The following is an 11,339-nucleotide window of genomic DNA, read 5'->3' as shown; positions in this document are numbered from 1 at the left end:
ACTTTGCCCTGGCGTGCCAATGACCGTCGTCGTCCGCGTTCGACGTCGCCCTGGGAAGGGTTGTCAAATGTAAGGGTGGAATTCTACATCAAATTCCTCCACTTGAGCGGGCGAGCAACAATGGCCCCACAACAATTGTTTCAGTAATCTGCCTAATGCTAGGTCCGCTCATTAAGCGGTATTGGAAAGGAAGTGTACGCTTTGAAATAGCCACGCTTCGGTTCGCTTTATTACACCGGTTCTTGGGTACACTTCTCCACCCCATTATCGCGTGGGAAGATTCTGGAGTGCTCCCAACCGTAACAGTGACCCGCTGACGTAAAAACGCCATCCACTGGACACTCCAACACCGAAAGGAGACCTCGCTGTAAGGCGCACAAAAAAAACACACACACAAAACCCATCCGTCTCGGCGAACGCGCGCCTTTTTCTGCCTCGCTGAACTCACGCTCACGCGGTGGAATATTTACGCTCTGACAGTTGGAACCTCTCACCCTTGTTTTCTCATTGCCTTATCAAAGGATAGGGTGCTCTCCCACTTCAAAGCTTCCTCCCACTGGCCCTGTGGAGAACGGAAACCAACGGTTCGCTGTTAACATTTGGTTAACAAATTTTCCACCCCTAGCGTTCAGGTGGCGCGACCTCGGCACCTTTCTTCATTACACGCTGTTATAGCAACATTAGCATCAGTCGACCATTTACATCGAAATAGTAATCGATATTAGACCACGTATTTGCAACTAATCTGCAACTAATCCCTCTTCGAACGTCTTACTTCGCTCAGTTGTGTCTGAAATGTTGATCCATGTTTGGCCTATGATGTCCTTAATTTAAATCTAAAACAACATTATGCATTTACTCAACATATACAATGCTCAAGCATAAGCTTTTTAACGACAAACTGCATTATGCTTCGTCCAAAAGCTCGTTGCATACTTGCTATAAACCAGCACAGCGATGAGTTTGAAAGCTTTGACAGCAAAACGATCAAAACGATAAAACATGTTGCCGAAGCTCTCTTGCGAAAATTGAAGGGAAAAACGGAGTTTCCGTTGAGGAATGTTGTTTTTTTTTGCGTGACACTCGTAAAAAGGCATTCCGTTGAGAGAAAAAAAAGCTCTCCTACAAGGAAGAGGGTACGTATAAAGAATTTAACACGCAATTCATACGCTCGTTTCTGAAACAGTGAATGAATTCGAACCCCTTCATCTGCTCTTGTTCACCCGAACCCTTTCAGGACGGATGTTTTACGCAACATACCTTCCTCCACTCGGTCGGTCGGGGAAGCAAAAAGGAATTCAAAGAAAAAAGAACATACTTCCAGTTTGGCAGTTAAATGCCGGAAGAAAGGGCCATTCCGTTTTTTCCCGCCTTGCGATACGATTTCGTCACAAAACCACGTGCGTTTCGGATCCTTTTCCGCCCCGTAATAAATAATTGAACAACAGTGGAAATTTATGTTTTGTATGAATCATTTTGGGCAATGTATTTTTGCTACATTTTAGTCTTTTACGATTGATCAGTATCGTTAAGCTGCGATCTCGCGGCACGCAGGCCGCACTTGGTTTTTTGATTTGTTCGTGTCCTTGTCTCTAGCGTTTGAAATCACAGAAATTGCATCGTCTCCGGCACGCGACCCGGCGCCGGTGCGAAGTGAAATCTTTGCAATTTTTAAACTAAAACTCTAACAATAAGCAGTAAAAAAACATACTCCTTCCCGCTTCCTGCCGACTCGCTTAAGTCTTTTGTTCGCTTCTGCCTACCACCTAAACTGGGCCTTCGTGTTGTTCGGGCGCTCCTCGCGAGCGCCCGCTAAATGCATAGTTAAACAAAAAAAAATTAATATCACAATGAATCTGTTCCCGGGGCTGCCTTCAACAAACTCAACTCAACAACCGCGACGCCCTCCAGCACTGGCCTAAGTAAACCGAGCCCGTTCTAAGCGAACGAACTAAAGCTAAGCTACCTTCCCTAAACACTAGTTAAAGCTGCACACCGTTCAAACGTTAAAACTGCCTCCTATCGCTCCTTGGCGCACCTTGCTTCCGCCCTCTTTCCAGTGAGATCGTTGGATTGAAGAATTTGGTATCCTTTCCATGTTTTTACTTTCGGGGCCAGCGCCAGTCGAGTGCTTCTACCACGGCCGCCAGACGGACTCGCCCGACTGCTGCATCTTGAGCAGACCACCGGTGTGATGGTGGAGTTGCTCCTCGCACTCGCTCGGGTCGGGTGAGGGGGTGGTGGAGGGCGCCAACAAGCCCGACTCCTCACTGCGGTAGGACTGGGGAGTCAGTGGCATTGCGTAGCCAAGCGGTCCATCGCCGGAAGCGGATGAGGCTCCGGAGAAAGGCGAAATCGGTGGTGATGCCGAAGGACTACGAGTCGGTCCGACAGATCCTGCGCCCGAGGATGATGATTCCACGTGCACGGTCAGTGGGGACACTTTGTCGAGATCGTTTAGCCGGTGTCCGAGGTGGGTCATCAGCTTCGTACCGAGCTTAATATCAACACCCGGCGTTGAGGCGAGACACCGCGACACCTCGTTAGCTGCATGCGTGAATCCGGCCCGGAAACGATCGGCATCGAGCACTGGATTGGCGGCCAGACGCTGTTGGCGGCGCAATTTGTGCAGGTGACGCACCGTCAGCTCCAGAATGTCGGCTTTCTCGAGTTTGGCCACATTCTCGCCCTCAGACTGCAACGCCGACACCATCAGCTCCTTCAACTCGTCCAGGCAGCGGTTAATCCGGGCGCGCCGTTTGCGCTCCAACATCGGCTTCATCACCTTCCGGTACTGGTACGTCCGGGATAGTGGTTCCAGCGAGGCCGACAGCTTGCCATTGAGACCCGCCGATTCCGACACCATGTTTGCGTAATCCATGTTTCTGTTCTTTGTGTGGGGTTTTGTGCACTTTCACTGGGACGCGCTCGTCTTCGAAACTGCACTCTGCTGCACGTCGACCACTTCTTTCGACCACTTTGTCACGAGAGATCAAGATCGCGGGCACAACAACAACAAATAACTGCAAACTCCCGCGTTACGGAGTCCTTTCGTCGACCGTCAGTCGTGTGTGTGTTTATATGCTCTCCGAAGCCTACGTAGCTGCGCGCAAAAATGCAAAAATACGCGAAACCAGCCTGCTCAAACGTGCGTGTGTTGCTCGCTCGGCTCGAACGTTCAGAATGATGTGGCCTTTTTCCGACCCCACCGCTTTATATATGGCCGGGCCGGTTTGTGGGCCGGCGGCGGGTGCGAGGCGGTGACGGACGATCCCTTTCTCAGTTCGCTTCGGATCCGTGGGAAACTCGCTCGCATCGCCGTTCCCACACGCTGGCAGCGGCACCACCTGCAAATGTGCGTATATATGATCGCAACCATCTGTCGCTTTTATGTTTGGGTCCCTCTCATTCTACGCTCGTTCGTTCGCACGGGTCCGTCGTTTGTGGGACCATCTAGGGAAGGGTGAAAGGAGAAGGAGAGGAGAGAAGGGAAGTTGGCTGGCGTGGTGCGAAGGGCCCGGGGACGGGCCAACCCAGACGTGAATGTGTGCATTGCATGCATGCGTGCCACGATGCATGGGTGCGAGCGAGACGGCAACAAACCGTCAGCCCGCAGCCGTTGGAAGCGGCGCTGGCTGCTGGTCTTCTGGGGTCTCTGGGTGGTTTTGGGTTGGGTTTGGGTGGTAAAGGACGAGGGAAATATATGTATCAGTTGCTCGTGCGTTCTCGCTCTCGCACACACCCTGGAAAAGCGCGCACGGGTCTTCGCGGCTCGGCCGGACGTGTGCGATGCGCTCTCTCTCTCTCTCTCTCTCTCTCACTCTCTCGCACGCGCTCACAGGGGCGCCTAGTCGAATCCCTACAAAACCGTATCCGCGTGCTCAACCCCGTGTGTGTGTGTGTGCGATGGTTTGTGCGCACGCGGCGCGACTCCGACCGTGGGAGCGAACCTTATTTTTCGTATCAGTTTGTGCGCTGTTTTTCTTTCGCCACCCTACCCACCCCAGACCTGGGACTCGTTCCGGTTGCTTCTTTGCCATCATCTCCCCCTCCCCCCTCCCTCCTCTTCCATGGTACGTCTTACTGGCGGCTTCTTCGTGAGTCAACCAGCAGGGCGAAAGCGAACCGCGGGAAGTGCCACAGACCCGGCGCACATACATACACACATGTGGCACAGGCCAAAACTTGGGCTCGCGCGCGCGCGCACGCTTTGCTTGGGACTGCTTGCCCCCTTGGGCGCCGAGACCACGGCCACACGAGGACAGGGAGATCATCTCGAGAGGGTCTCTGGAACCTGGACCGAAAGGGCCTGGACCTGAGCTCGGGGTTTCCGATCGTTGAGCGAAAACGGTGGGAACCGTTTGGCTTCGATTCAACCCCCTTTCCAAGAGCGTGCTTGACACGAGCTTCCCGTTTTCATCGACCAGAGCCAACCAGACCCGGACCAGGGGGTTTTTCTTCCTTTTTTCATGCCCTCGCGCGTGTGTGAAGGCGCGCGCGAGCGCGCGCTGAGCTCGTGGTAAGTGAGATCGCCCTTTTTCGATTCCGGTTCCGGAAACCGTTGCGCTAAAAGGTTCGCGAATGCGCCACCACCACCAATCGTGGGGTGCCTTATCGGTGGGGAGTCCGGATCCCTGGAGCCGGTTCGGTAAACGCACCGGCGCCAGACACAGCGATTAATGGCGATCGAACCGGATGGATGGATAATGCGCGAGTCGGGGTTGGAGATTCCCTTTTCCTCTATTTCCGGCGGTGCGTTCACCCAAAGGTCACTATCACTAGCGAGTTCGGTCTCTCACTTGCTCCTGCTTCGTCGTCACGGAACGTGCCACGAGATCCGCATCTCGAGGGCACGAGGCTGGCACGAGGCACCACAATGGAGTGGGTGGTCGAAAGGGCTGGGCGTAGTGAGCGAATGTCGCGTACCACGAGCTGGGGGTGGGTTATGACGACAGCACGCGCTCTTTCGATTGAAGGAATTCAGAAGCGTGCGTGCGTTCCGATGAAGTTCGTGGCTGAGAACGTACGAGGCGTGAGTGTGGAGGTATTTAATCGCCACTTTCGACACTGGTGGAAGATAAGCTCGAGCAATGTAGTGACGTGACGTTTAGAAGGACTCAATGGTGGGTATTGATGATCGTCGATCGCTAGTTCTTTTGCCGAGTTGCGTTTGCATTTGAATGGAAAAATAAACACCTGGAGTTGGCTTTACCAGCCGGCATTTGAACAGAAAAGTCGCATTAAATTTCCTTCAATGTCGCAGTGACGATTGCATCAAAGCGTAAATGCTTGAATATTTCATTGGCTGCGGTTTTTGGACGTCTGGCGTGCCTCCGGACGACTGACCCTCGTTGCACAAGAAATGCTCTTAAAACTAGGGAAAATTTCTTCCCTTTGCAAGCGAAGCAGCAGTTCCTTGGCCTCACCCTAGCTACCAGCGTGTGCATAGAGCGCCCCTGGTCTCGTGGCAAAGGGGTTCGACGAATTTCCGTTACATTCCCGGGTGCATCCGAGGGCAAGCGTGCACGCGAAAGTCAAGGTGCGATTGGGGTGGCGCTTAGGCACGGGAACGGCCCTGAGAAGTGTGTCTAATGTGCATGCCAGCATGTGGTGCCGGTGATAGGGAGAGCCCTGCGCGTAGGGGAAAAGCGCACGAAAATAGTCTTAGCCTCGAATATAAGGGTAGGGGTTGTTTAAGCTTTTGCATTCAACCTAGGGAGGTAATCTTGAGACAAGGTAACTTTTGCTTCAGAAAAAGTCCCTTAAAAATGATGTTGGAAGCAAAAAAACACATCTGCAAAATGATAAACGATGCAAGGGAAAACAGAACGGCATCTTTTTTGATTTCCGTTGAAGGGCGAATGAAGCGATTTAAAAAAACAAAGAATAAAAAACTGAACAGTTTGCTTACAAAAAAGCATCCCATCCAACCGGTCAAACGGCTAGCAACGAATTGTTGCCTTTCGACAAACAATTGGTAATTGTACACAACGAAAAAGACGGCGGCAAATTCAAGCGTCCTAACAAACGGCGCAATAATTTAAACATTTGCATCTCGAACATGGCGCCTGCCATCGAACGCGTGCTACGAATGCGCTCGAGTCCTTCTCACCCCGCCCAGAAGGAGATGGAGGGAAGGTTTCCGATAAGAAGCCCAAGAAGAAAGCGAGCAAAAGAAAACCCCCATCCGATGCCGTGAGGGCGATTCATCAATGAAAAGCAGACAACCCAACGGCAGCCGCGCGTGTTTATTATGATTCACGATCAAGTTACCCTTTCCTGCAGTCTCTTCTCTCCCCTCCCCCCCCCCCCACCCATCCTGCAGGCGCGAAATCTTCCGATCTCGTGCTTCGCTTTACGATCTTCATTTGCTCCCCTTCGCAACCCCACAGGCGCTGGTAAGAGGAGGATACGGCGGCGGGGGAAGATCGGTCAATTTTGCAATGCACGATAAAAGCATCCACGCACACACGCACGATCACCGGGTGGGGTGGGGGGGGGGGACGTGATCGTACGTGCGCCAGAAGTCGACGATGGGACTGTAAACGATGGTGGGGCGAACGATCGAAAAAGAAGCAAAAAAAGGCGCCCAACAAACAGCTCTGATAAAAAAATGAGAAAAACAACACAGCCCCCCGGGCACCCGAGCCGTGGGATACGTGTGGAGTGGAGGGGATACGCCACCCCATCGCACCATGTTCCGTCACGCCAGCGCAGAAAAGCCACGCAGGAGCTCCGATGACGTGCCGATCGCCGGACCGAAACCGATCCGATCCGTGGGAAAAGGCGGCAGGTGCAGCCCAGAGAGCCGGTGTTGGTCGATCGGGACTACGCTCTCACGGTCCCGTACCACCCGTCGGTGTGAGTGAAACAACCCACCCCCGGGTGGGCTGGCGTGAGCGAGATGGCACGCAAACACGGCGGCGCGACGCGCTAAAAAAAACAACAACGTGGGCAATCCTGCGTGGCGTATGCGGCCGTTTTTCTTTCTGTGTGTTTTTTTTTATGTTGTGTTTTTTTCTCTCTCTTTCTCTCTCTCGCGCGCGTTGCTTCCTATCGCACTCGGAGTGCTTTTAATTGGCGTTGCGCGTTGATAGGGCTCGCGGGCGCCCTCTTGGGTTGGTGGTGAAGAAAAAAAAACAACCCCACCACGAGGCGCCCGTTAGCTGGTCCAAATTCGCTCGCACGTGGTACGAGACCGCGATCGAGCCGTTAGCAGCATACGCGAGCGTGCGCGCGCGCGCGAGTCAATGATTAGTCGGTGGCTGGCGTTGGGAAATTAGATGGCCGGTGGGCTGGCTGGTGGCGTTCCGGTCCGGAGCGTTAGCTCTGCTTGGTTAAATGGGGTGCCGTAATTGGGTGGTGATGATGCAAACGATTTGTTTTGCCGCCAACGGAGGCCCTTATGGATTCCTTCTGGCGGGCGTTTGATCGGGTGTTAATGCAATAAAAGCTGCATCGTGCTGCATCTAACCGGGGCTACTGGAGTTTTTTTTATCAAAACCGGAAGGAGGTGATCAAACGATGTGGTTTTGATAGTCAGCAAAATCAATGCCCCTAGAAAGATCATCTGAAACTAAATTGAAATCACTTTCGTATCAACTTGTTTGATTTGAACGCACGTTTCCCCAATTACATAGCGTGGCATTCGTTCGGTACCAACAAATTATCACCAAAGCACCGTATCGATAGTCCTCTATAGCCCTACGGGTCCTGAAGCAAGAACAGCGTGTATCCGGTCAGCGACGCGTATTCTCGGAAAATCGATTACGACCGGCCTAACAGCCTCTTCCGAAGAACCTGTCAAGTGCATTATGCACGCTTGAGCTGTGGTAATGGACGAGCAGTAACGGTAACAAAAGGACTTTGCTTATTTTAGGACCTTTCCCTTTTTCCACCGAACGTAATGTTTTTTTTTTCTCTTCTTTTGCTAGATTCCCACCGCCGCATCCTTACAACGTTCCGAGAAGGACTTGCGGACCGCCAGCGCGGATAGGATTTCACACGAACATGCGCAAAAAATGCCGCCAGTGAGGAATTTCTACCGAAAAAGCATCCCTAAGAAGGCCGGCTTGAAGAAAACCCGGGAAAACAGAACACCCAGAGGGTCTTCGCCATGGACCAGGCAAAACCGCATCCTTCTCCGGTGCTTATAAGAACGCATTCCGATGAAATCCAATACGATTCCAACGGGACTGAGGCCTCGAAGTCCTTTCCCAGCGTTCGATCCTTTTCCCGCGTTGAAATCTTCCGATACAAACGAGGCGAACGTTCCAAGAGAACCTGTTGCTGTGGACTTCTGCTTCTGACCATTCTCAACAACCTGTTGCAGACCCAAACACCCAATGAATCCCATCAACCCAGCAAAGTCATTGAGAAAAGACGGAGGTATGTTCGTTTTTAGTCGTTTTTGTATTTGTTTGACATATCATTTGTTCAGAGTTTGCTTACAAACAAAAATTGGAAGACACGTTGATCAATCACAATTGGAAGACGGGCTGCTAAACGCTACTATCACATCGGTACAAAGCTACTGCGGCGAACTAAACCTATTAAAGCTAAACCATCGGCGGCTCCAAGCGGCCCGCCAAAACGTGGGCACGCGTTGGTGGAAGAGATCGTGTGTTTGTTGTTCGACCCCCCACCAAGGGTGGGGCGAGATCGTCCTTTTTAGGCCTGAGCCCAACGATCGGCGTAGGCTCGCTGGGCGTGCTGGGGCTCCTCGCTGTAGCAGTGTGCCGGTTGGATTAGGTCCTCGTCGACTTCACGAGCCGGCATGGTCGTCCAGAAGAAGGTACCAGCCTCGGTGCGGGCGAAGTGCACTGGGACATACAACTCCTCTTCTGGCAGAACGGGCTGCAGGCGCAGGCACTGATCCTCAAGCACTAGGATGGCCGCATCGGTGGCGTGGCACTGCGCGAGCTCAGCGACGAGCTCGGCCTCCAGACGCTCGTTGGCGGAGTTGTCGTAGTCGCAATCGAAGTCATCGATGTAGCTGATGATCGAGCGGCGCTGATCGTACTGCTGCTGGGCTTTGGCGGGTTGCTGGGCCTTGCTTTTGCTCTTCAGCAGCGTGACCAGGGGCTTCAGGATCTTCTTCAGGCGGTACACGGCCGATGATTTGGCCAACTTCTCGCTGTTGTAGCGGTTCTCGTTGATGCTGTTGTTGCTGCTGGCGGCCATGTTGCTGTTGTTGACGGCGTACGAATGCATCGTTGCGTGTGTGTGTGTTTGTTTGTTGTTGGTTGTTATCACAAGATAGTAAACTTCGCGTCGATTCACTTATCACGTTTGGCAAAACTTGTTTTCGCTCTCGTTTTCTTTTGCGTGCGTGTGTGTGTTGCAAACAAACAACGCTGGCTTATCGTGTTTCGAACTGGTTTCGAGCTGCTGTTCGCTGTTGAGCTGATCGAGTGCGTTTGATGTTGAATTTCGGCTTTTCCGGGCTTTATATACCCAGTCCGGCAGGATCCTCGCCGATATCGTGCCTTTCTTTCCCACTCACACGCCTTCTCATGCGTGCGGGAGGGACACCAAACGGTACGGACACAAAAAACGGAACGAAAGAGAGACCGAAACGAGGACGCACAGGCAGAGACTGCCATTGCCACCACCACCAGCGCCGCCAACGCTTCCACCAGCGCGCACAGCCCTGCAGCATCAACAGCGGGAAAACGGACGAATCAGGACACGCCGTTGCAGGCAGGTGTTCCTGCTTTCCATGGGAACCGAAACCGGCGAATACCCAACGCGAAGTGGAATCTGAGAACGCGGACCTTCGAGCGCGGTGCTGCAACATGTAGGAGCAACAACAGCAACAACAGTAAAAACGGACCCAGCCAAATCCCTACCCGTCCCGGCTGGGTTGGACAGTGCACGAGGTGCGGGTGCCAGGGGAAAACCCCGGAGCCGGTGGTTTGCGGGAAAAGGACACACCGTCCGTGGGTTCGCCTGGGAAAGGACCTGCGCGTAATTCAATAACACACACTCACCCCCGATGGTGCGAAGGAGGGGTACAAGTGGACGTGAGGGTGGGAGGGGGGTGCGGCCCGGCGCGAAGGATCGGAGCGGAGTTTTTCGTGAAATCGTGGGAACTCAAATCTTTTACAGTTTCCCACAGACAGTTTTACACGGACCCGGCAGCAACAGCCTTTAAAAAGCGGGCAGATGGCTAGCGAGGGTGATTATATTTTAGGTTAGCGCGTCGTTCCCTTTTTTCGCTTGGTCCTTTTTTCGCTCATCGTCGGTCCTCGCTTCTTCGGTGGCAGGACAAGTGATTGCGGGAGGGATGATGGGCGAACTGGGATGATGATGGGCGAGAGATGATGATGCGAGAGGATCCCCGTTGCAGCAAGGATCGAACAACACGGAAGATAAAGCCCATTGCGAGTTGGGAACGAAACGAAGAGAGCACAGGGGCTCACACAAAAACACAACGCACAATCTCAACCGTAGCGGTGAATCCTGTTTCGCTATTCAGAGCCTGGGAAAAGTGGCTGGGAAAAAAGATGCAGATCCTTCGATCGGGAACCGCGGGAGAGCTCGAAAATAAAAACACGTGCACGTTCGATCGATCGTTTTGTTTTGGGCTCTGTTTTAGGGCTTCGGGACTTTCGGGCCTTGCGCTTCCTCACCCGGTTCGCGCCCAGGTTTCATTCATGATCAATTAGAGTCCTTTTTGGCGCAGCGATAATCGGTTACGGGCGTTTCGGAAGGGCACACCGGGTGCAATTGGTGTTATGTTTTCTCTCGCTCCCTTCGACTGTGCGTGTTGTTGCGAGCCTCCTTTTTTCTCCTTTCTTCAAGGCCCCGGGGCCAATTCTTTCACATTTTATTTCGGTTAATTTCTCATCGCAAACGCGCAGTGGCTGGGAAAAACCCGACCATTCAGCCGCACTACCGGGAGCATTTTCGTGAAATGGTAATGCATTACAATTTTGTACGATTTTTTCCTCCTTATCCTCCTACTGCTCTGTGTGAGGGTTTATCCTCGTTCGTCTCGCACGTGTTTTTTTATGGCGTGTTTGGGAAAGGATCGATTGGTGCCCTTTTGGAAGGCGATGCGTGAGCTTGCGAGCAATTGGGAAGTGTTTAGCCGGGCCATTTGTGTTGCGTGCTTGTTGATGATTGTGGCTGTGGTTGGGTGTTGTTTCCCAACAAAGTAGATCCGCTCGGACCACAAGGACCTGTTGGAAGAATCCTGGGAGAATTCCTGGTTCCCAGGACGGATGGTGGTTAAGGGTTTTTGATAAATTTTTATTTTACTCCCCATCCTGATGTGCACAAACAAGGAATCGTTGATGGAGACGGTTAAGGATAAAGCCATGACGCAGGATGGA

At 52.6% G+C, this 11,339-nt stretch overlaps 2 protein-coding genes across 2 annotated transcripts; both read right to left on the bottom strand.

Moving 5' to 3' along the window:
* Positions 1-2,134: 2,134 nt before the first annotated feature.
* Positions 2,135-2,881, bottom strand: LOC128730938 (enhancer of split mbeta protein-like). Its single transcript, XM_053824030.1, has one exon. The coding sequence runs from the start codon at positions 2,879-2,881 to the stop codon at positions 2,135-2,137; it is 747 nt and encodes a 248-aa protein (XP_053680005.1).
* Positions 2,882-8,670: 5,789 nt separating this feature from the next.
* Positions 8,671-9,213, bottom strand: LOC128720457 (enhancer of split malpha protein-like). Its single transcript, XM_053814125.1, has one exon. The coding sequence runs from the start codon at positions 9,211-9,213 to the stop codon at positions 8,671-8,673; it is 543 nt and encodes a 180-aa protein (XP_053670100.1).
* Positions 9,214-11,339: the final 2,126 nt, after the last annotated feature.

The sequence above is a fragment of the Anopheles nili genome, chromosome 2 (assembly GCF_943737925.1).
Source record: "Anopheles nili chromosome 2, idAnoNiliSN_F5_01, whole genome shotgun sequence".
Classification (NCBI taxonomy): domain Eukaryota; kingdom Metazoa; phylum Arthropoda; class Insecta; order Diptera; family Culicidae; genus Anopheles; species Anopheles nili.
This window is presented reverse-complemented; position numbering and strand designations above follow the sequence as displayed.